This window comes from Patiria miniata, unplaced genomic scaffold (assembly GCF_015706575.1).
Source record: "Patiria miniata isolate m_02_andy unplaced genomic scaffold, ASM1570657v1 HiC_scaffold_25, whole genome shotgun sequence".
Taxonomy (NCBI): Eukaryota; Metazoa; Echinodermata; class Asteroidea; order Valvatida; family Asterinidae; genus Patiria; species Patiria miniata.
In genome coordinates this window covers 7825967-7852532 of record NW_024037064.1, presented here as the reverse complement: position 1 = coordinate 7852532, position 26566 = coordinate 7825967, and the positions used below count along the sequence as shown (strand labels likewise).

Sequence of the window (26566 nt, the reverse complement as noted above, 5' to 3'; positions counted from 1 at the left end):
GTGTTTCTCACTCTTATATATAACCTCCTCAAAAGGCAGTGGCCATACAGCTCATTTGATGGACGCATATTTGCCGCTGTTTTGTATGAGCTGTAATAGACGCGTCTTAGAAAGGGAATTCACATCAACTCACAATATACAGAACTATCTAAAAAATACCTTGTGTGTGGGTCTTGACGGCATCTTTGAAGACGTTGTTTCAGTAGACATGGATTTAACTTCGTGTTCTTTAGCTTTAAGGTGACATAAAAAAAACAAATATCAAAGTGTATCATACAAATTGGAACGTAATCTAACACGAATGAAAGATAAGGCATAAAAAGCCACTAATTATGTACACAAATGGACATAATTAATTTACGCTTAAGGGCATCCACCGCCGGCGCCCCTCGAGTCGGATGATATCCATCTGAAACAACTCCCGCTTTTCTTATTTGAAAAAGCCAGAAAACCGAATGAAGACATGAACTTTTGAAGAAAAAAAATATGTTGTTCATTTACTCAGTTGGAAGTGTAAGCGTTTTTTTTTTGCATGACATATGTGCGATCTTTTGGGAATGACAAAATACTTATTATTTTCAACCACTTCGATTAAACTTGCCACCCAGAAAGTGTGAATTAGGATTATGAAATACTGATTCAGTAGTATTGCGCAGGCCAACGTGATGATTGTGAACGTTCAATCAATGAAAAGATGAAAGGCACCGCATTTCATGGGAGACCGCATTTTATGGGAATCCAAATTTCATGTGAGACTGGAAAAGTGCCAGCCTGTCCTTATCATCCGTTTAAGACCGGCCATGCGACGGGCTCTCGATCAGTAGGAATGGGTAAACTGTCTTAGGTATTTATGAATGTATGACACATTTCTCGAAACAATCAAGAAAGTCTTTTAATATGGAAGTTTTTATATAGGCCTACCTTTGTAGATCTTCACATGGTAATCAGATGCAATTGCAAGATATCGCTGATCGGCTGTAACAGTAATCCCCATATGACGAAACAGACCCAAGGCAATGGATTCAACAAAGTTCCCTCTTTTGTCATATTGGTGTATACGTCCTGTATTACCACCATCATCAGATACAATCACGTAGATGGCCGATTTGGTGCAGCATAAACCATATGATTCAGCTAGCCTACCGTCTATCGTTGGTTGGGTGAAGGTTTCAGAACCGCTATCGTCAACTACGAGTATAGTGTGGCGATCACTGACGAGGATTCTGTCGTCGTCATCAACGGCCAGATATTCAGGTTTAATCTTCACTTGCATGGTGCGCAGGATCTTACCATCTTTAGGCCTGTGCTCAGTCAGTACGTACCTCACCACATCACCCACTATGATGGCACCATTCTTCTTGCTTGCTACACTCCATGGCCAAATGGCCACCTGCTTTACAGCATCCTTGACTTCTTCATGTTGTACTGTCGAGAACTTGAAGTCTAACTGGCCGTTCATCGTGTACATGTAGACAAGATGGGTAGAAGCTCCTACCACCACCAATCGGTCTTGTGTTGCTGAAATGCCTTGTATATCTGTATTATGGGATAATATAGTAGCATTTTAATAGAGGAAAAACATGTAAAACTAGATTTATGTTTGAGGACAAACCCATGACTGTTTTTTCATTTTATACTGCGTTTTTGTGTCGTGTTATAGACTGACAGGACACGCTTGTGGAGTAGAAAATTGCACAGTGATCATGACAACTAGTTATGTAGATAAAGGCCTTAAAACGTGCAAAGTTAATGTGATTTCACATGTCATTTGATGACGTCAGCATGGCGTAACTTCCATTTCCATCTATAGCACATCCCAGATTAGGTACATACAAAGTTTCAACTTAATCGGACCTGAAGTTCTGCGGATATAAACCCATTACAAAAAAATGCACATGTGATGACGTCATCTTGACAATGCTTTTAGTTTCATCCATAACACATCCCGGTTTAGGTACAAACCAAGTTCAACCCAATCGGACCTGTAGTTCTTGAAATAAAAGCCTTCAAAATATGAACCTTTAATATAACGGCACATGTCATGTGATGACGTCATCAGGACGTCATTTTCAATTTCCATTTACAGCACAGCCCGGTCTATGTACATACGAAGCATACCTGCAGTTCTGTACAAATAGGCCTTTGGAATGCACCTTTAATGCGACGTCACGCGACACGTGATGACGCCATGACGACGTCAATGTTTGGCACACATCAGCAGGTGCTGGTCTTTGTGTATGCCATGTATAAAGGAAATCGGATCGATGTAAGTGCCCTAGCCAAGTGCCGGGCACGTTGAAAACGTGTACAAGTGCTATGGACAAGACTGAAAAGTTTGTGGACTAACATATGGAAACTTTGTCATTACATGTTTATGAAATGTTAAAGACTGATATGACAAACATGTGCAGTACAAAGTTGCAGGTGATCAGGACCAATAGTTCTGTAGATTTAAGACTTTGAAGAATTACCGTTAATGTGATGACACATCCCAGACTAGTTCATACCAAGTTACAACTAAATCGGACGTATAGCTATAAAAAGTGTAATATGTAATGTGACGTCACATGACACAAAATGAATCAATGTCTAGGCTGCAAAGGAAAGTAAACAGAAAAAAAGTTACATTTTACTTTTAATTAATGTATCCACTTTGCAGTGACCATATTGTTGGGGGAAAGTTTTAATTTCAAGCCACTTTGCGTCCGAAAACTTGTCTCCTTGCGAAATGGAGATTTTCCATATGTTATTATGTATTTAATACATTTTGCGTAAGCCTTCGAGCTCATGTCTCACATGGAAAGTAATTCATGGCGGTGATGCAAAAAAGGGGGAATAGCTAAATTTATTTTAAGTTGGTGGAATATATAACGTTACAACGACCTATTTCGATGCCACATTACGGACAACTGTCAATAAAGGTGGGGATAAGCCATACAGAGAGAAAGCACGACAGATCGCGTATTAAAGAAGCTCATTCCCTCTACCTTCTTCGGTTTCGATGATTGTTTTAAGAACACCGTTGATGTAGTGTATCCATACCATCTGGCCTCTGGCTGTCACTGCTATTTCATTAGGAGTAGCAACGATACAAAATGGCCAAAGCCTGTCATTCTTTCTGTCAATGGTCCCTGTGGGCATCCATTTGTAGAGGTGAAGATCGTGTGCGTCGACTGAGGAACGCCCTTGCAACCATTTTGTCGGACTTGAACCTTTTTGGAATAAAAAAGCCAAATTCTAATATCAATTGGCGTTTCTCTCGGGCAAGATGTTAATTTAAAGTGGTAGTGTTCACCAGCACTTCCCCCCCCCCCTCCCCCCCCCCCAAACCAGGGAATTCAACTCAAGTAAACATTGTTTGTGTAACGCATGAGAGGAAAGGATTTTTGTTTCGATGTTTTATCAGAAACCAAACCGTTGCTAGAGGCCTTGAACCTTCGGAGTTTTCGGAGGACAAAACTTAAAAGCAGTATTTTGAAAGAGAAATGTCTAAAGGAAACCAGATAATTTGTAGGGGCCTTATATACATGTAACGTAGGTGCATTCATTATGAAGATATCCAGGGAGAACCACACAGTGAATTCCGATTGAAAGTTAACATTTGTGTGAAAAGAGAAGGTGTGAAAAAGATTGAAAATGTTTCCCACTTGTGTGAAAGGGTGTGAAAATGTTTCCACTTATATAAAAGTGTGAAAAAACGGTTTCTCAATGTGGGTAAAGTTTTCCACACTTTATGAAATGAAAATGAATTCTCTGTGGAAAGAAAAATTCCCGTTTTTAAGGTTAACTTTCAATTGCAATTCACTGTAATTCTTATTATAATAATGTCATATTTGTGGCCAGGCCATTTAGACTAATTAAATTTTTTAATCGCCTTTTTAAAAATAACATCCATGTCATCACGTGTACATAAAAATAGTTAATTTTACGCGCTAATCTGTCCTGACAAATTCAGTGAAACGTCACGCTTTAATTAATGATGTAATACAATTAATCTGCGTGTGTAAATGAAAACCACTGGACGGAATACTGAAATCTATGAACGAGGAGATGACTATTATCAGCCATGTGGTTGTGAATGCGAAGCGTTGCCCGTTGATAAGCAAAGTTAATCCGATTACGTATTTAGACGCTATAACAGAGCAGTGAAATTCATACGCCCCCAAAAAACATAGCCTTTCGAACGTTTTTGTTTCTCGGAAAATATGTTCATAATGATTGAAACGTTAAATTATAACGGAGGAAGAAAATCTAAACTTCATGTCAGTGAAAAAAATCGCCGTCATTGATGCCAAATCCTAAATATTGGTTACTGGTAAAGCTGACCTTTAAGTCGGGAAGAAATCTTTCGAAAACTTCCCCAAATCTAAGTATTTTTCTCAATTTCTAGGAATCCCCTCAAGTCGTTATTTCACGAGTAGTTGAACAAAATTATATCATCTAAGTATATTCCAAATTTCAGCTTAATATGTTGTTGGAAACGCTAGTGTTACACCTTTAACTAACTCCCATGAAAATTTCGACGATGAATTTTTGCAGACCAAACCAACGTGCATGGTTTTCAGCAAAGATCCTATAGCGCCGTAGGCGCTACGGCTCACCGATTTCGGCCCGGTAACACAATGACGAAGCGCATATTAGCAAATTCATTAACGTCACTCGGCGTGACTTGGCGTGGGTCTCGGTATCGACCAATGGCAGCCGGCAAAAAGGCTGATATTTATTAATTAATAACTCGTGAAGAAGGCTTTTCTTCACATTTTTACTGCATACCGTTATAGATAGGAACCTTATTAATATTCGTGAGGCTTGAAAAGATTGACATATATTGCAAACTCCAGTGTTAAAACTTTTAAAATGCAGGTAACCAGGTCTTTTTTTCCAATTTCAACGAAAAGTAATGAACATATCACAAGGATTTTTAGCACAAACTTGGAAAGTTATAAGGGAATTGAACCCTGAAAGTTGCATGAAGATATCGTCTTCCAAACGGGAGAATTTTTTTTTTAAAGATTTTGGCAAACGAGCGGTAACGTTCCCTCTTTGGTAGTCAAAATGTACTTGTCTTTGAAACCCTACATTCACCACTCGAGTCAAACGTCACCCTTAATTGTGTAATATAACACATTTGAGACAATAGAGGTATTTGCGTGATATATATATATACTTATAAAAAAAATCGACAGGTTACTTTAATCTGCAAATAATTCAATAATAAAGGTGACTACTGTTACCTGTGCTGATGGTTGTATATGGCTGATGAGCTGTGCCGATTTCTGTCAGTAGCATAAAACAATGAAACATGAGAATAGAAAGAGGGGCAGGCAGAAAAAAATATGGTCTGGGGATACTCTGCATGATTCATTTCAAAAGAATAACAATTCAGACAAATGTGGTCAAGTATCCGCCACTGCTAAGGATAAACATGATGACCCGTTCTCAAAGCTCGGCTTTGTCTCCGCCTTGGCTCTATCTCTGACCTCGGAACCGCCAAGGCTAAGGACCAAATAAAAAACAATACTGTATGCATATACAGTTAGATACACCCTAATATATTAAAAAACACTTGCAATTGATGAGCGGGAATCTCTAAAGTTAGGGAGCCGAATATCAGGCAAAGCCGATACCTATAGACGAAGCCGAGGTTTGAACAACCAAGGTAACGTCGACATTTCAACTTATGTGACGCCCCTCGTACAGAGAATACATTATTGAGGCACAACGTTAACGTTGGACATTCAATTGAGATACTGGATAATACGCCTGACATTGACATGTTTAACTGCAAGCAATGAATACAATGAACTCAACTTTTTTTGAGTCTTTGAACCTGCACTTGAGTTTTCGGAGGACAAAACTTAAAAGCGATAGGCCAATTTTGAAAGAGATATGTCTAAAGAAAACCAGAGAATTTGCAGGGCCTTATATACATGTAAAGCATGTGCATTCATTATGAAGATATCCAGGGAGAACCACACAACAGCTAGTTTTGGTCTTTGTTTTTTTTTCCCGTACAAAGTGGATTACAGTAAATTCCGGTTGAAAGTTAAGACAGAGTGAAAATGTTTTCCATTTGTATGAAAGTGTGTGAAAACGGTTTCTCAATGTGGCAAGTTTTTCACAAACTATGAAAAGAAAATGATTTTTGTGTGGCAAGAAATTCCCTTTCCAAGATTAACTTTCGATTGCAATTTACTGTAATGTTTATTCTAATACTGTCCACGAAATTTGGCAAAAATATTGTGGCTAGGCCATTGAGTCTCATTAAAAGGTTTAATCGCCTTTTTAAGAAAAACATCCATGTCATACACGCGTACATCAGTATAGTTAATTTTATTCGCTTATCTTTCCTGACAAAATCAGTGGTTTAATCGTATATGACCTAGCAGTCTCGCGCTCTGCCAGTCCATAGTTTTAAAACGTGGTGCAAAATAAGAAAACCAGATACCTCCTTTTGCATCTCAGAAAGAAGAAAGGGTTGTACAAGGGTTGAAAGTGGAAGGAGCCGTGCATGCATAGACTGTGGGGCTCCCTTCCTTGACCCCTTCTTTGACAAATGATAAATAATTGTTTGTAACTTCCAAACTGAAATCTCATGTAAATCGTCATACTGTTTTAATGGTTCCTTGTCCGCTTATCTGAAGGGTGTACTCGTTATGCGGCCCAAGACAGCATCTTGTAGCCATCCATCTAGTCGCCTCTTAATCGTAGTTATGGAGTCCAAGAACAGCAAATGATTTATAATAAGTTGCGGTTTGTTCGAGCCAGAATATTCAAAGTACCGTTCATCGACATCGACAGCGCCCTGATCGACTCACTGAAGTTCTGGAAATCATGTAAAAACTATTGAATCGATACTTATGATATGAGTGAGCGTGATTGATTGAAAACTGTCAATGGTGCATCAGACTATGACCTCTTTTGTAATCACGAAGTAGTTGTACGTAAGCAACCCTGTTAATCATTGGAGTGAAACGTCACCCTTTAATAAGTGATGTAACACAATTAATTTGCGTGTGTTATTGAAAACCACCGGATGGAATACTGATTTCTATGAATGAAATTCCGAAACATTCGACAAGGAGGTGACTATTATCAGCCGTGTGGTAGCGAAGGTGAAGCGTGGCCCGTTGATAAGCAAAGTTAATGCGATTACGTATTTAGACGCTATAACAGAGCAATGAAATTCATGCCCCGCAAAAAAACATGGCCTTTTGAACGTTTTGTTTCTCAGAAAATATGCTCACTATGATTGAAACGTTAAAATATAACGGAAGAAGAAATTCTAAACTTCATGTCAGTGAAAACAATCGCTGTAATTGATACCGAAACCTCAATAATGGTCACTGGTAAAGCTGACCTTCAAGTCTGGAAGAAATCGTACGAAAACGTCCCCAAATCAATGCATTCATCTCAAATTCTACGAATTCACTCAAGTCGTTATTTCACGAGTAGTTGAACAAAGTTATATCATCTAAGTATATTCCAAATTTCAGCTTAATCTGTTGATGGAAACGCTAGTGCTACACCTTTAACCATCTCCAAGAAAAATTTCGACGATGATTTTTTGCAGACAAAACCCAAGTGCATGGTTTTCAGCAAAGTTCCTATAGCGCCGTGGGCGCTATGGCTGACCGATTTCGGCCCGGCAACACAATGACGAAGCGCATATTAGCAAATTCATTAGCGTCACTTGGCGTGATTTGGCGGGAGTCTCGGTATCGACCAATGGAAGCCGGCAAAAAGGCTGATATATATTAATTAATAACTCGTGAAAGAGATTTTGCTTCAAATTTTTACTGCATACTATAATGGATAGGCACCTTATTAATATTCATGAGGCTTGAAAAGATTGACAGATGTTGCAAACTTAAGTGTTACAACTTTAAAAATGTAGGTAGCCAGGCCAATTTGCTAAACAATTCATTCAAGATAATGTGTACGTAACCTTTAGAAATCGCCCTTCGCAACCACACGGCTGTTATAACCTGTGGTGCAGGCGCGTACGCAGGGGGGGTGTTTTGGCTGTTAAACACCCCCCTTTGCCATGTAAAAATATGGAGGGAAAAGAGATTTATGTGACCGAGTGCGGAACAATTACAAATTATGTGCATATTCTCAACTTTAAGCTTTGAATACAGAAGACACTTTATAAGGGCAAGAGTATATAGGCCTATATGTATTTGAAACAAATGATACAAAATATCCCCTCATAATTTAAAAAACTTCTGCTAAAAAAAACAGGGGAAAGTGGCCAGGAAACGCCTCAGATTGCACCACAGAGCATCTTCGATCCAAAATTTCCCGGGGCCCTTAAGCGGGCCCCGGACCCCACGCCGTAAGTGCTTCGCGCTCCGCGCTCCGCGCTCGCATTGGTCCTCCGGCCAAATTAATCCCGGGACGTACCGTTATTTCGTTTTACCGTTTTGGATTTCCTCAAAAACAAAAACAGTAAACGAACCATTGACCGTTTTCTCGTTTTACAGTTTTGTAAAACGGTCAAACGGTATTAAGTCACACACACAAAATACTTTTTGTTGTTGTTTTTAATTGTAGAAAGCGTTAAACGGTTAGTTGCTTTATTTTTAGAGTGATGTTTTACAAAATCATGACAATGACAAAACGGTTAATAGTCTTGCCGACCATTTTTTGATTTTAGGTTCGGCAATTAAGCAATGCACCGGAATGTTAATTAATGCGTCCTTGGGATCGAGTCATTGCCTGGGCCCCGCTCCTTACATTTCGTTCTCACGACAAAATTTGCGAATTGGCTATTGAAGAGCCGCGTCGACTTGAACCCCAGTTTCCTTCAAAATGTCTGCAACACCATCAAACGTCTTATTACCATCCTGTTTCCATTGTGAAAAGTAATGTCCTCCCTTGAAGTTTTCCAGCGCCATTTTGCTTGGAACTCTTTAAGCCCCACCAACTTGACTAAATCGCATGAGAAAGGGGTCAGGGTCCGCGCCAGGAATCACATCACGCATTAATTATGCCGATGTAACAATTCTTCGTGTAAAACATGGTCCCCCCCCCCCTTGCCCACCGCCACAAAATGCACCATGGACTGTTAACCATGACACTGGAATAAAAAAACAGTCTGTATTTGTGTAATCTGTAAAACAAAAATCATTGATCGTTATGCTATAATGAATTTTACTAACCTTATAAAACGGAGAACTCGTATTTATCTTAATACCGCTTGTCGTTTTATAACACTGTAAAACGACAAAACGGTCGATGATTCGTTTACTGTTTTTGTTTTTGAGGAAATCCAAAACGGTAAAACGAAATAACGGTATGTCCCGGGATTCAAATTCCCTCTATGCTATAATTTCACCCTAGCGGTGCCCCCACCATTTTGTACCTTCAGCAGCGAATGGCTCTACAAGTGGCATAAATCCCTTTCCAAAATAGAAAAAATGGGGAAAAAATACGGAGATGGAACATGGTTCTCAACTTTGAGTACGTAACAAACTTTATAAACAACAAAAAAAAAATAACAAATTTAAATGGAATTTTCGATGTTTAAAACGTTTTCTAAACGGTGGAAGTGGCCAGGAATCGCCTCAGATTGCACCACAGAGCATCTAAAATCCAAATTTTTTCCGGGGCCCTTAAGCGGGCCCCGGACCCCACGCCGTAAGGGCTTCGCAGGTCCTGGACCCTTCATTACAATAATTCTAGGCCCCCCGGCAAATGGCAGTCTGAATCCGCTCCTGTGACCAGAGCGCATATGTATCCTGTATCTGAAGTTTGGCCTTAGGGGTGGGGGCGGTTTACACAAAGATTCCCAACGGATGAGAATCATGAGATCCAGGGGACGAAGCTGAGTGATTTTAGCCAATAACAAGAACAGATCCTAGCACTTCCGCAGCCCGTGTCACTATTTTTCTTGAATTTCTTTTTTTTTTGGTTTAAATGCTGTTGAGGGAGGGTACTGCCCACATTGACCCCTTTACTCATATGTTCATCATACTCTAAAGACACAGAACATTTTTTTCCCGATTTACTATGCTTTAACTCATCAGATAACTGATGGTCGGGGGTTCCCGGCCCTTCGAGTTTAACCCGTCCAAATATACCCTCTTTTATTTCTGGCGCCAACACAAACTCCTGACTTTTATTTTAGCGTAAAGTTTAGCCCACTGATACTATTTTTTATTTCTGGCGCCAACACAATTTACCATCTTCATTTCTAGCGTCATAAATGACGACATCCAATTTTGAAACACCCCCCTTGAAAAAATCCTGCGTACGCCACTGCTGTGGTGGTATATGGCAGACCAGCTGTGCCTCTCTGTCACTAGTATAAAAAAATATATATGAAACATGAAAATAGAAAGAGGGGAAGGCAGAAAAATGTGAACCGGTGGATCACAGTCTGGTCCCAGAACAAAATATCTGTAATCCGAAGCAGTTGTCATGCATGAAGTACGACGGAAACTCTCCCCCTGACCTTGTATTTGTTGACTTTTTTCGTAAACGTTATAAATGTATGCTATGTAAATTTGTTACCTGGTGTTGATTGCTTTGCATCTCCCCCTTTGACTTTTTCTTTGTGAATTTCTGTTTCATTGCACAAAATATATAAAAAATAAAATTAGTGATTTGTAAGTTGCAAACGATTTCATCGAAACATATAAAGTTGCTTCAAAAACAACAAACTTACACACCAAACGCCGACCAATTGTAAAATATGTTTGAAATATTCGAAAGGCAAGCAAGCAGGAATGTTCCCTCTTTGGTGATCAAAATGTACTTGTCTTTGAAACCCTCCATTCATTAAATGAGTGAAATTTACCCTTAATTGTGTAATATAACACAATTGAGACAACAGAGGTATTGGCGTGATATATATATTTTAAAAAGTCGACAGGTTACTTTAATCTTCAAATAATAATATCAAACATTCAATAATAAAGGTGACTACCGTTACCTGTGATGATGCTTGTATATGGCTGATGAGTTGTGCCCCTTTCTGTCAATAGCATAAGACAATGAATTATGAGAATAGAAAGAGGGGCAGGCAGAAAAAAAATATGATCGGGGGATAATCTGCATGATTCCCATTTCAAAACTTAATTCGGAGAAATGTGGTCAAGTAGCCGCCAATGCTAAAGGATAAATATGATGACCCGTTCTCAAAGCTCGGCTGTGTCTCCGTCTTGGCTTCATCTCTGACCTCGATACCACTCAGGCTAAAGACCAATATAAAACAATACTTGATTCATATGAAGTTGGACATACCCTAATATATTTGTAGGAAAACATTGGCACATGAAGAGCGGGAATCTCCAAAGTTAGGGATCCAAATATCAGGCAAAGCCGAAACCTAGAGACGAAGCCGAGTTTATTAACAACCAAAGTAACGTCGACATTCAAACTTATGTGACGCCCCTCGTATAGAGAATACATTCTTGAGGCACAACGTTAACGTTGGACTTTCAATTGAGATACTGGATAATACACATGGCATTGACATGTTTAACCGCAAGCAATAAATATATGAACTCAATTTTCTTAACCTTTCTTAAGGGGCTTTCTTAACCCAAAATGCTGTCTCAACATTAATAGACGAGTGTTTAAAAGTAAATACACATTAACACACACAAGCCGTTTCAACCTCACAGAACCATTGCACCGAACAGCAAATGGAATATCAGAAACAGAAACAACTAAAGTACTTCTGGTGTGGCTGGAAGGACCATCACTGAAAAAATGCTGCAAAATTCAATTAAGATACTGAGATTCAAAATACTGCTTTAACGCGGTATAGCCCAGCAGCAGTTTAAAACAAACTGATGGGAGTATTTTAACACAAAACAAGAATGGTTGTTTACATGCTTACCAAGAGGGTAGTGACTTGTGGTTCCACTGAGAGAATTACACAATTTGCAAAAGTTGCCTGAGCCTCCTCTGATATCTGAAGGCAATAGAATAGAATTAGTTACAATGTCCTCGTAATTATTCAGTCACTTACATGCTTAAGAAAATGTTGTTGAAGTAAGGATTTGTAAGTAGAATCATCAAAATAAACTTTTGAAAAAGTTAAAAAAATAAAATTAAAATAAAATAAAGAATGTACCCAAATATGGGAATATATATATTAGCCTACACGGCAGGGATAAACAATTTATGCAAATTAGGTATATTTGAATCAAAATTAAGGGTGGCATCCACCTCCATTTTCTTCTCTTTCTTCTGACATGGTTGCTTGCTATTAACAAAAAATGCTGATTGTTTATTTATCCTATTTCAAACATCTGGTTGGAAGGAAACCGACATAATGTCTTACCGTTCCCGAGAAAAGACGGACAAAACCGGTTGTTTTTTTGTTTTTGTTGTTGTTCTTGTTGTTTTTGGTTTTTTTCAGTTTTTTTTCCGTGTTTTTAAGTGGTTAATTTTGCCATTGCCAAACTTGCCCTAAATTTGTTAGTTTTGTATTTTTTATGTAATTTTTGTATTTTTATGTAATGAATGTGTGTAATTGTTTTTATTAACTATTGCTCTGTTCACAGATTTCATAATATTTATTCCGTGTTCCCTTTTAGGATTGGATTGATAGGCTTTCGAGTCATAGTGTTTAAGTTCACTTTTATTAATCCTGGCCATCTTAATTTGGGTTTTGTTCTGTTCTTGTTTTGTCTTATTCTGTAACAACCTTGTCTTTTATCATTGCTGCCTTTATTCATAGCTCCTTGCTTTTGTTTATACTTATTTGTATTGTTTCATGACTTCTTATACTTGTAATCTTGTCTCCTCTGGAGTTACATTGTCATATTCTCTGTATATATTTGTTGCAAATCTTGGCCGAATAAATAATAATAATAATAATAATAATAATCGGACATGACGGAGTACGATTACGTTGTTCCTGACGTTTTTATTTAATGTACGATAGCACACGTACACAGCACCGGTCGGGAGCAGCAGTGACCAATCACCAATGCACAAATTGTGGTTTCTTACACGTCCACAAAACGCCACGTTTTTAAGGAATAGTTGGGTCGATGTGTATATCCTACTTTTAAATGTTCTTTCCGATTAACATCATTTCGTTCATAGAGCATTTTGTATCCCAATTGGGCTGTTCCAGGACGCAGTGTCCCTTTAAACCTGCTTTCTCCATCATGAAATTAAGAAGGGACATCTTCACCAACAGTTGAAGACATTTCTCCTACCTATCCCCGTGAGTCGGCATATTTCTTATTTTGATCTGAGACAGAGGAATCAATAAGAATCGGAATGAATCTTTTTATTTGTTGTTGGCTGCTTGCTACCAGGCAACACTGACGAGAAATATTGTATCACTTTCTCTTTGATTTCAAAAACAAATCAGATTAGTAAAACAAAATACTATATTTGGAAAGGCAACCTCTAAATTACCATTTCAATGAACTGAACTACATGTAGTTTAGCCACATGTTTGTGCTCTCCTAATTTGTAATGTCTCTTTTCACCGTGCAGCGCCATTTAATGCAGCGACAATTTAAATGTTGTTTCAGAAACAAACTTGGATGATGTGCACCCCCAAAGTCCAAGCCACATAAATGTCATGAAAGTAACGATTGAGGTGGTTCATTCTGATACCTACCTAACAGGTATTCAGCAATGTCCCTTCTACCGATCTCCATCAGAGCTTTGCATAACACTTCCCTCTGATCCAAGCTAGTGGATACTCTGCTTTTCCATTTGACCAGCATGATGAAGATCTGCTTGTCTGTCTGGCCTGGGTCATCCATCACGATGTGCTCGATCTCTGCAGTGCTCAATCCAAGATTTGTAGCCAGCTTTCGCCATTCGGAGCCAAGCTCGTTAGAGATCATGCGTAGATCAAAGTCACTGATATCTGCAAACAGACATGAATTATTTTATACGGCAAAAAATGTTCCAGTGAAAAACTTTTATGTTGTATTTCATGATCGTTAAGATCTTTTTAGAAGTTTTTAATTTTTTTTTCACAAAATGCTGCCCAAAATTTGGCCGCAGAAAAATGTTTTTTTCATTTTTGGGGTGGACTATTTTGACGTTGGTGGCGCCACTTACCCTTTTTTACTACTCGAAAATAGGGCACATACATATCACCAAGGTCAAATCGTGGGACTTAAACACACACAAAAACATTGACAACCTCTTGGGGGTGGCTCAACCCACCCGACCCCCCCCCCCCCCTTGGGTGCGCCACTCGGCTGAACTTAAGAATTCTGAAATCCTAGGCATATCTCATGCTATCCCATGTACTTCTTTCGTGTAAAAATGTTCATTTTCCCTGTCAGGTTTTTCGTAACGAAATAGGTTTTTCTGGGCCTACTATAGCTAAAACCACGATAAGGACGCCGTGTCCCGTCATGGAATTCGTGTGGATTGTTACAGATATTTACTAACTTTCCCCCTACTTTGCTTCTTAAACTATAACTATTAGTTCATTTGACACAGGGAGCGTGATTGTTCAAACTGGACGGATATGATTCAATCGTTAGGTAATGATATATCAATGATGTCACTGTGAATGCCAATGCAATGTGACTCATGTGTACCATAAGAGGGGGTCAAATGTTGTAATGATTCCAAAGTAAAGTGTTTTCTTCAATGGTAACATTTATTTGCAGGTTTGACGTTTCATTGATTATGTTTTCAAAAAAACAAATAACAATCATACAAAAGGGGGACGCCATTTCGAAATCGTGCAAAATAATCCTTCCGGTTGGACTGAAACAAGTCTTCTGTCCTAGTAATTTATTTTCAAAAATAATTTAATAATACACTACGCCATCGAAATGACAGAGGGTGGAAGTGAGTTCATGTGGATTTAACCAGGTGCTCATTGTAGTTGGGGCTCGTTAGCCTTGGTTGGTAGTCCATCTAGGAGAAGGCAAACTCTGATTCCAAACCCGGGTAGGTGGCCCTCGTTAGCCTTGGTCGGCAGTCTGCCTTGGAGAAGGACACTCCAAAATAAGACCCGCATCCATGCACGTCGCTCATCTCGTGGCAGCTACTGCACCAGACAGCGCTTGGCATGTATCGGAGGAGAGAGTGGGACTGGGAGTGCACACATGCACCTTTCTCACACAAAAATCCACTCATCAGGTGCAGGTCATTCGGCGACATCAGATGACCACTATCCACCAAGACCTATCAAAGTCCTGTGGCGATGGGTGAAAGGCAACAGGGACAGGCTGGGGATGCTGCAGGTAGTCGTTAGCCACGAACCTGCCATCTTCAGGGATAGCAATGATCTCCAAACATGGGGAAATGTACTCAAAAGGATAACTAAAAACCGCCTACTCCAGCTGAGCTTGCCTGGAGACCGCGCTTGGCTGGCCATCCATTGCTGCGGTCGAAAACAACAGCAGAAACTGAAACATTTTCTAAACCTTGGAGATCGGAAAGTTAGGACCATGCTAGATAACGACAAGAGACCAGAGTGCTGGTTAGTCCTTATTGGGAAGATGTTATGAGAGTACAATATCGACATCGCAGATCTCAGCAAGACATTTTATCTGGAGAATCCAACTTGGAGGAGGTGGGTGCAGGCTACACCTTTTACTGGATTGGCAAGCCTGACGGGGGGGGGGGACCCAGAACGGGAGGAGTCGGATTCGCCGTTCGCACATATGTGGCTCGGGGCCAGGAGCAACTACCTAAAGGTATCAATGACAGGTTGGTGACCATTCGAATAAACCTTCCCAGAGACTGTCGGGGCACCATAATTAGTGTCTATGCTCAAACTATTTCTCACACTGACGATGTCAAAGAGGCTTTCTATGAGGACTTGGACAGAGCAAGCCCCAAGGAGGGACAAGCCCCCAGCGCAGAGGCCTTAGAATGTGTACAGCGGAAAAAACAGGACTCGTTCGATGAGAATGACCAGGAGATATCTTCGCTGTTAAAGAGGATTCACATCACCCACGGTAACTATATCGTCAACAAATCATCAGCCACAAGCAAGTGACAGTACCTTTAAGCCAAGCATATGGTTCAGACCAGACTCAGACAGATTAGGAATCATGGTGGTTGAAGAAGGCCCAAGAGCTGCAGGAAGCTGCAGACACACACACACAACTAAAAGCTGCTCGATGAGGGTCTCAGAGCAGTGCATGGTCCCAAGTCCTGTGGTAGCGCTCCTGTCCGCTCCATCGATGATGAGAAGCTGTTCATAGACAAGGCAGAAATCCTCACTCGCTTGGCCGAGCGCTTCAACTGCTTCCTAAATTGTCAATCATCTATGTCAGAGGAAGCACTAGATGATGTAGGCCTACCCCAGAGACAGATCCTCGATGACCTGAACCTGCCCCTTCATCGCATGAGGTTTGCAAGGCCAACAGACATACTTCTTCAGGCAAGTCCTCTGGCGCTGATGGGATCCCTGCCGAGTTTTACAAACATGGAGGTGATCACATGAAGAGGAAACTTACCCATCTGCTCAGGATTATCTGGCACCAGGGCTCAGTCTCATGGAGTTCAAAGACGCAACAATAGTTTAGCTTTACAAGCGCAAGGCTGACGACACCTGCTGCGACACCCATCGGGGCATCTCCCTTCTCTAAATTGCTGGAAAAATCCTGGCACGAATCGTACTCAATAGGATGACAGAACAACTGGTAGATACCGTATACCCCGAATCCCAGTGTGGGCTTAGACCAGACCGATACACCACAGACATGATATTTGCAGTTTGACAAAATACAAAAGCAATGTCAGGAGCAAAATTAAGATCTGTACATGGTATTTGTGGACCTTACAAAGGCGTTCGACCCCGTGAACCGTGATGACCTCTGGAAAATCTCACACAAGCTTGGATGTCCTGACAAGTTTGTCTCTCTTATCAGATCCTTCCATGCAGGGATGCTAGCTAGTGTGCAGGAGTGTGGAGAGTCGTCCGACCTATTCCCCGTCACAAATGGAACCAGAATGGAACCAAGCAGAGTCCATACATATAAGGGCTGTTCAACCTAAGACGACTACAGGCTCGCACCAAGGTACTGGAGATGATGATAAAGGACATGCTTTTTGCAAATGATTGTGCACTAGTGACCAATTCTCTCGAGGACATTCAATCCATCACGGACATGTTCAATCGTGCCTGTAGCAGATTCGGAATCACAATCAGCATAAAAAAGACTGAGGTGATGTACCAGCCTGCCCCCGACAATCACCCAGTTGTAACAAACAACAACAACCCTCTCAAATCGGTAGAAAAGTTTTGCTACCTTGGCAGTGTCCTCTCAAACACAGTATCCCTCGATGAAGAAATCCTTCAGCGGATTTCCAAGGTCAGCTCTTCATTTGGAAGATTCCAACTGTTTAAAAGTAAACACACATTGACTCACACAAGCCGTTTCACCCAGCAGAACCATTACATTGAGCAGCAAATGGAATATCCTACAGAAACAACTAAAATACTCCTGGTGTGGCTGGTAGGGCCATCACTGAAAAAGTTCTTCAAAATACAATTAGTTTCTGAGATTAAAAATACTGTTTTAACGCGGTATAGCCCAGCAGCAGTTTAAAACAAACTGATGGGAGTATTTTAACACAAAACAAGAATGGTTGTTTAAATGCTTACCAAGAGGGTAGTGACTTGTGGTTCCACTGAGAGGATTACACAATTTGCAAAAGCTGTCTGAGCCTCCTCTGATATCTGAAGGCAACAGAATAGAATTAGTTACAATGTCCTCGTAATTATTCAGTCACTTACATGCTTAAGAAAATGTTGTTGAAGTAAGGATTTGTAAGTAGAATCATCAAGATAAACTTTTGAAAAAGTTAAAAAAATAAAATTAAAATAAAATAAAGAATGTACCCAAATATGGGAATATATATATTAGCCTACACGGCAGGGATAAACAATTTATGCAAATTAGGTATATTTGAATCAAAATTAAGGGTGGCATCCACCTCCATTTTCTTCTCTTTCTTCTGACATGGTTGCTTGCTATTAACAAAAAATGCTGATTGTTTATTTATCCTATGTCAAACATCTGGTTGGAAGGAAACCGACATAATGTCTTACCGTTCCCGAGAAAAGACGGACAAAACCGGTTGTTTTTTTTTGTTTTTGTTGTTGTTGTTGTTGTTGTTGTTGTGGGTTTTTTTTTTCAGTTTTTTGTTCCATGCTTTTAAGTGGTTAATTTTGCCACTGCCAAACTTGCCCTAAATTTGTTAGTTTTGTATTTTTATGTAATTTTTGTATTTTTATGTAATGAATGTGTGTAATTGTTTTTATTAACTATTGCTCTGTTCACAGATTTCATAATATTTATTCCGTGTTCCCTTTTAGGATTGGATTGATAGACTTTCGAGTCATAGTGTTTAAGTTCACTTTTATTAATCCTGGCCATCTTAATTTGGGTTTTGTTCTGTTCTTGTTTTGTCTTATTCTGTAACAACCTTGTCTTTTATCATTGCTGCCTTTATTCATAGCTCCTTGCTTTTGTTTACACTTATTTGTATTGTTTCATGACTTCTTATACTTGTAATCTTGTCTCCTCTGGAGTTACATTGTCATATTCTCTGTATATGTTTGTTGCAAATCTTGGCCGAATAAATAATAATAATAATAATAATAATCGGACATGACGGAGTACGAATACGTTGTTCCTGACGTTTTTATTTAATGTACGATAGCACACGTACATAGCACCGGTCGGGAACAGCGGTGACCAATCACCAATGCACAAATTGTGGTTTCTTACACGTCCACAAAACGCCACGTTTTTAGGAATAGTTGGGTCGATGTGTATATCCTACTTTTAAATGTTCTTTCCGATTAACATCATTTCGTTCAAAGCGCATTTTGTATCCCAATTGGGCTGTTCCAGGACGCAGTGTCCCTTTAAACCTGCTTTCTCCATCATGAAATTAAGAAGGGACATCTTCACCAACAGTTGAAGACATTTCTCCTACCTATCCCCGTGAGTCGGCATATTTCTTATTTTGATCTGAGACATAGGAATCAATAAGAATCGGAATGAATCTTTTTATTTGTTGTTGGCTGCTTGCTACCAGGCAACACTGACGAGAAATATTGTATCACTTTCTCTTTGATTTCAAAAACAAATCAGATTAGTAAAACAAAATACTATATTTGGAAAGGCAACCTCTAAATTACCATTTCAATGAACTGACCTACATGTAGTTTAGCCACATGTTTGTGCTCTCCTAATTTGTAATGTCTCTTTTCACCGTGCAGCGCCATTTAATGCAGCGACAATTTAAATGTTGTTTTCAGAAACAACCTTGGATGATGTGCTCCCCCAAGTTCCAAGCATCATAAATGTCATGAAAGTAACGATTGAGGTGGTTCATTCTGATACCTACCTAACAGGTCTTCAGCAATGTCCCATCTGCCGATCTCCATCAGAGCTGTGTCTAACACGTCCCTCTGATCCGTGCTAGTGGATTGTTGGTGCCTCCATTTGACCAGCATGTTGAAGATCTGGTTGGGTGTGTGGCCTGGGTCATCCATCACGATGCGCTCGATCTCTGCAGCGCTTAAACCGAGATGTCTAGCCAGCTGCCGCCATTCAGAGCCAAGCTCGTTAGAGATCATCCGTAGATCAAAGTAACTGAGACCTGCAAACAGACATGAATTATTTTATACGGTAAAAAATGTTTCAGTAAAAAATTGCTGGACTGGAATTCTTGTTCAATCTTTTTGGAAGTTTTTAATTTTTGTTTTCACCAAATGCTGCCCAAAATTTTGCCGCAGAAAAAATAAATGTTTTATCATTTTTGGGTGGACTATTTTGACGTTGGTGGCGCCACTTACCCTTTCTTACTACTCGAAAATAGGCCACATACATATCACCAAGGTCAAATCGTGGGACTTAAACACACAAACAAAATTGACAACCTCTTGGGGGGTGGCTTAACCCCCCCCACCCCCCTCTCCCCCCCCCCCCCCACCTTGGGTGCGCCACTCGGCTGAACTTAAGAATTATGTAATCCTAGGCATATCTCATGCTATCCCAACCACTGACTCTATCACTGTGGAAGCAAGAAGATTTCAACGTTTGTAAAATATTAAGACACATACATCATGTATCCGGGGCTCAGCAAGATAGGGACAGTCACAAGAACGAAGGATCAGTAGGCGTGGATGTGTGCACAAGGTCAGGTGAAGGGTCAAAACTATTTTAGGGCTAATATTTCAAAGAAAAGTGTTTTCTTCAATGGTAACATTTGCAGGTTTGACTTTCTATTGATTTTGTGTTTAAGATCACAGAAATGGCAACCATACAGTAGGGGGACGCCATTTCTAAATCGTTTACATTAATCCTTCCAGGTTGATCTGAAACAAACCTTAGTCTTCTGTCTTAGTATTTTATTTAACAGCGGCAACTACGCCATCAATCCAAACTCTTGTCAATTTCTTTCTCAACTGGCTTCAGCGCTCTATTAGTGGTAAAAGCGAAATGCCATGTGTATTTCGCTTCTATGCAAGAGGAAGTACAGTTGTTGTTGTTTTTTAACAAAAAAATAAGGGATGATAAGAATCGAATAGGATCCGTCCTTTTCACTAAAATTATAAAACAGAAGTGCAATGTCCATTCCTTGATGCGAATCCAGCACATAAATGTTGTACTTCAGGGTGGATTAAAAACGTTTTAAAAAATATTGAGGGGAAGGGAAAAAACAAAAACGAGTAAGCACATTTGATGTAGCAATCACATTGTGTGAAATTTCAGTTCTCAAATGAACATTTAGCATTTATAGATGTATTGTTTTATAAACCTTTAACTCTCGCCGAATTTAGACAAGAAGATTGAAGACAAAATTTGTTGATGTGAAATCACTTGTTTTCCTACTGTTGTTCTTACGACTAAGAACACTGACATACCAGTTAAAATGTTATAGCAACATTAACGAGCTGTCCATGTTGTCATATGTGTTCAAAATAAAGATGTTGGTTAGATTCTTCATCTTTTGTTCATATGCCAGATCTGCCTTCTTATTGGAAAACAATTTTCAAAACATTTTAACAAGCATGCGACAGGACGACATGTACTTAGTTCGTACATAACAAAAGTTGTGCCCAGAAATAATGAGCAATCCGATAGTGTCAATGAAATGGATTAGTAAGTTTCACGCTTTTATCCAAAGTGCACAATTTTTTGCACATATCCGCTGGACTACAAGCCCAAATTCACTTAATGCCATTTTTTCTACAATCAAAAGGGTTTTTTTTTTCGAAATGAAGACGTACACATTATTTAAAACTTCATAGCAGCATAACGAACTTTCCATGGTTGCTAATTTGATGTGTTCAATATCAAGATTTGGGTTAGCTTGTTCGTCTTTTGTTTATATGCCAGTTGTGTCCCTAGTTTTAGGGACAAAATCTCAACGGGAAAGGGGAATTATTAGTTTTGTTTACAAATGTAAACGTTCTGCACTCTCACGTCCACATATTTTGGAAGCTAAAAAAGCCGCACCAATATTGCCTGCTACATCTATATGAGGCCCCAATCCAAAAGAGGCAAATTCTGGGGTTTTGTTTCTCATGATGTAGTGTTTGGGTCATCTGTCTTAAAGGGAATTATAGAAAAGTGAATTTGTCAAAGGCTTTTTTCTTCCGCAAGGAACTCCACCCTCCACGTGGTTATGTCATGGCTCCGCCCTTAAAGAGTAAAAAAATGGCACAAAGTCTTTTCGTACTTGTTGAGATATTCTTAAGTGATTCATAAAGTTTCAAAGACTGTACCTAAATGTATATGTGTCCCACTGACATATCTAACCCTGCGAAGTACTGTAGTCTAAATCCTTTGGTCTTTTATTGGCCTACTTGATTTAACCGCTGATCCGTCATGACGAATTCAGTGGATACCGCACCCAGTGATTTTCCCTGTATCGCATCACATTGTGCGTGCATCTTCGAAATATTAAAACATTAAATTTCAGACGCTGAAAAAGGATGAATACCAAATCACAAATGTCATGCCAGGCTCCAGGCTACCATAGCATGCTGATCCATACATTCTAAGATAAAAGTCAGACAAGTGCGTCGATGCAACTTCCTGTTTTAAAGACCTCTGCATGACACGGGCCAAGCCAATCTAAATATTTACGCGCGCAGACATGCGTTTAGCCAATCAGAAAACAAGGGAGGACGCTCCCGACCAATGAAATGTCCGAAGCCACGATGACGTTTTTACAAATTTGTATTCCAGTCACCAAACATCGAGTCCCAGTCCACACAAGTCTCGCGTCCTGACAGTCGCATTTTATAAAGTGGTGCTGATCGAGTTAGAAAATCAGGCATTTTTTTGCGACTTTATATAAAAAGTCCTACAAAGGGCTTAAAAACTAAAGGGTCATGCAAGCATAGACCACAGAGAGCTTCCGTTTCTTGATCATTTCTTTCGTTACTATTTTTCTTTGTAAACTTAAAAAATGTTGTCATATGTAAATCATTACCTGATTTGGATGGCTTCCCAACCGAACTGGCTACTTTACTCTTCGTGTGGCGGAAGCCAGCCCCCTTGAGCGTTGGGGTGTGTCCTCCATTTCTGTTGAACAAAATAAAACAAACAATAAACAAGTTGTAAACATTATATTTTCTGCTATTAACATAAAACATCTCCTGAAAACTCTCTGACCAACCGACCAAATGATAGACAGGCACACCGACAAACAGGCATGTCCGACATGCCAAAAATAACGAAGCATATCTAAATTAGGCATATTTTAAATACATGTACAAAATTGTCGTTTTCCTTTCTATAATAAGTTAAGATTGCTGGAGAAAACAAGCTGACAGTGTAACTTTTTATCTTTCTTATATCTACAAACATTTCTACAACTATTGGTCGCGTATACAAAGGTTCATTTCTACTTCTTTGATGTTAAAATTGTATTTTTGCTCATATACATAGACCTCTAGTTGAATATTGCAGTACTTTTTCACACAGACATAGACCTCTAGTTGAATTGCCGTTTTTTCTTCCGGACAAAACAAATCAGATTGCTGGAGAAAACAAGCTGACAGTGTCACTTTTTATCATTTTTATATCTGCAACCATTTATAGAACGAGTGGACGTGTATACAGTTTATTTCTACTACTTTCATGTCAAAAAGGTAATATTTCCCTGTAAAGTCGGTCGTAAACGTAATGTTTATTGTGGTTTGGGCTGTTTCGTTTAAATTCGCAAAACAGGCGGCAATATCCCCTTTCAGTCCCGCCCCCCCCCCCCCTTCCACGTGTTTGCAGTAATTCTGTTGACAAACTTGTATTCGGATATGCTTTTTAAAATGCTATTCCTGTGTTTTGAGATTGCGAAAGAGGATTTATTTTATTGGCCCATGGGTTATTCCATGAATTATGGACACTTTAACTTATATCTTCAAAAGTATATATGTTTTCCCGGCCAATTTCCTAAAATGTTCATTCACTTCTAAAAATCGGTCATTCTTTTCGTCTGAATTTGTTAATCGCTCTGAACACGCGTTTCATTTTCGATCGCTACCAGAGCGTTCGATTCCATTTTAGGTCAATTGCAATTAGGTGATTGAGCAGCACCTTCAAATTCGTTTACAAGGCTTCTTTTTCGCTTTTTAGAAGGCGATTTCAAACATTCACCGTTCTATTTCACTTTTACTTTAATGCCACCGTCACCAGATACAGTTAGGGGTTTCTTTTTCATTAACCGTGAATCAAATTAGCTGTACCTGAAGTCAATTTAGAAAAGGCATGCTTGAATAAATGAATGCCCAGGTAACGTAATTGGCCGTCTGTTTCTCAACACCGAATGCACGGACAGTGAAAACGATTGAAATGGGATTAAAGATGTGCATTCAAATTCGGACGAAAACGAATGACCGATTTCCAGAAGTGAATGAACATTTTAGGAAATTGGCCGGGAAAACCTATAATAAAAAAGAAACACTCAAAGATCAATGGTTTTGTACTGCATGGGTTTCTCTTAATCTTAATAAAGTTACAAACCTTAAGTATAATATGCCGTTCAACCCCAGACACCACATAAAAACAAACTGTAAAGCACAGGGAACCAGAATAAAAAAATTAGGATGCGCAAATGATCCTTGACCAGGGTGAGAGAGCAGGTAGTGGTGTGAGCATACTGCTCGACACCCTGTGAATGAGGTGGGAAATGCTAGTATTTAGAAACAACAGTCGGGGAAAACCCATGAGTCACAGCCCACGATAGCGCCTGAACGTTTACCCCTGGTGGCGCGCTTCCTCGGAAATTGAATGCAATGTTACTCTGGAGTAGCATAAGTGGGGGCACAGTTTTGTATTGTTTCAAAGAAAAGTGTTTGACTTTCTGTTGATTTTTTCAAAAACAATGAAAATGGAAACCACACAAAATGGGGGCGCTTTTTCTAAACAATGCATATTAATCCTTCCAGTTGCATGGATCTGAAACAAAACCTTAGTCTTTTGCCCTATGATTTTATTTTAACAGCAGCAACTCAAAATATTTTACTAACACACAACGCCATCAATCCAAACTCTTGTCAATTTCTTTCTAAATCGGCTTCAGCACTCTAAGCGGTAAATTAAAAAGCGAAATTCCAAAGTATATTTCGCTTCAATGCAAGAGGAAGTACTGTTGTTGTTTTTTTAACAAAAAAACAAGGGATGATAAGAAGCGCATAAAATTCGGGTTTTTTTTTTTTAATAAAATTATAAAACAGAACTGCAATGTCCATTCCTTGATGCGAATCCAGCGCATAAATACTTCAAGGTGGATTGAAAACGTTAAAAAATATCGAAGGGAAGGGAGAAAACAGTAAATGAGTAAGTAGATTTGATGTAGCAATCACGTGCGAAATTTCAGTTGTCAAATGAACATTTTAAATTTATAGAGGTAGGGCCTGTTGTTTTATAAACCTTTAACTCGCCGATTTTAGACAAGAAAACGACAAAATTTGTTGATGTGAAATCCCTTTTCCCCTACTGTTGTTCTTACGACTAAGATCATACCAGCTAAAATGTCCCAGCAACATTAATGAGCGGTGCATGTTCGTAACTTTCATGTGTTCAAAATCAAGATTTTAGTTACATTGTTTGTCTTTTGTTTATATGCCAGATGTGCCCCCTTTTAAGAACAAACTCTGAAGCGGGAAAGGGGAAGAATGCATGTTAATTTCAAATACAAAAGACCTACCCACGTTCTCATATTTTTGATGCAACATGCTGCACTTAGATTACCTATTAGAGCTAGATTTTGTTCGCATTCCCCCCCCCCCCCAATTATAAAAATGGCCATATCCCCAAAAGAGAACCATTCTGGGGTCTCTTTTATTTCACACAATGCCCCTCCCCTCCGCGTGCTAATCCCATGGCTCCGCTCCTAAAGAGTCAGAAAAAGATTGGCATCAACTTGTTTTCATTGGTGATTCTAAGACTTTAAACGACTGTACCCAAAAATGCATATGGGCCATGACAATCCCACTAGCCTAACCGAGCATTTTGTCAGCGGTATAGTCCGAATAGGTCTGGTATTGGTAATCAGACCAGTCCACTATACTCCATATCCCCCTCTTCCTTCTGCTCCACACAATTTTTCTTCTTTCCAGCCCTTTGTCATAGAGTGGCTTTTATAGCAACGCTCAGGGCGATTTTACATAAAGAAATCCCTTTTCCTTCACATTCATCCATCCACATAACTCCCTATAACCCTCCACACAACTCCATCCTTCGCCAAAGCTATCCTCCTCCCCTTGCATCCACACAACTCCCTCCCCCTCCTCCATATTAAGCCCCCGCCCCCCCCCCCCCCAGATGCTCCACACAATTTCCTCCCCAAGCTTCCTCTACACAACTCCATCATCCACCACACAAATGCCACATCCTCCTCCTACCCCACGTAAATTCGCCCCCCCCCCTACTCCACACAACTCCCCTCCTATTATTTATTATAATTATATCGACATGATATTAACTGTTACCTTAATTTCATTCATATTAATTATTATGTCGCTAATCGACACATTGCTCCGTTTTAATATGGTGCAAGAGAGATACTTTACGAAATCCTAGCAAAATATTTGTTAGCATTATTGCCAAACTCGACTGAGAAAGCACTGTGTTCCATAATCAACAAGCTAAATTTGGACATGTTGCAACTTCATGGAACGACCCCTATTTTGTGTACGCTTTGTCGGTGGAATTGTGTCTGCTTCCACACCCTCATAAAATGCCTTCACACTTCCAGAAACCAATATCATATATATATTTTAATATTTACTGTAACTTACAGCCGAAAGATGTTGCTCTCTCAACGAAAAGTTCAGACATGCTCCGCTCGATCCACACGTACAAAACAAAATGGCGCTGTGACAAATCGGAGTGTTTCGAAATAGCGATCGGGGGAAAACCCATGAGTTCACCTTACGTACTGATGTCGTCACACAATGTTTACCGCAGTGCATTGCGGGATAGAGTGGGGGTCGCCGCACCGCGCTTGATCGCGATTAATGCAGTGTCGTGGGTCCGATAACGTTTGCACACGAAAGCTATCAAAACTTACCCTCAAAGGAGATAATACCTTGCTTTTAATTAGTAGTGTAAAACGTATTTATAGGTGGATAATT

The 26566-nt window shown here is 39.6% G+C and overlaps 1 protein-coding gene across 2 annotated transcripts in view; it reads right to left on the bottom strand.

Moving 5' to 3' along the window:
* Nucleotides 1–26320, bottom strand: part of LOC119733351 — a 38667-nt gene extending 12347 nt beyond the window's left edge. For both annotated transcript variants that reach the window (XM_038206934.1, XM_038206935.1), the window contains exons 1-12: nt 26231–26320; nt 22423–22514; nt 19324–19578; nt 17570–17644; nt 13598–13852; nt 11852–11926; nt 10940–10981; nt 10519–10569; nt 5235–5276; nt 2988–3212; nt 922–1536; nt 160–233 (exon numbers count right to left, since the gene is read on the bottom strand). In XM_038206934.1, coding sequence (XP_038062862.1) covers nt 160–233; nt 922–1536; nt 2988–3212; nt 5235–5276; nt 10519–10569; nt 10940–10981; nt 11852–11926; nt 13598–13852; nt 17570–17644; nt 19324–19555 — 1686 coding nt within the window. In that variant the 5' untranslated portion in view covers nt 19556–19578; nt 22423–22514; nt 26231–26320. The remainder of the gene's footprint in view (nt 1–159; nt 234–921; nt 1537–2987; nt 3213–5234; nt 5277–10518; nt 10570–10939; nt 10982–11851; nt 11927–13597; nt 13853–17569; nt 17645–19323; nt 19579–22422; nt 22515–26230) is intronic.
* Nucleotides 26321–26566: the final 246 nt, after the last annotated feature.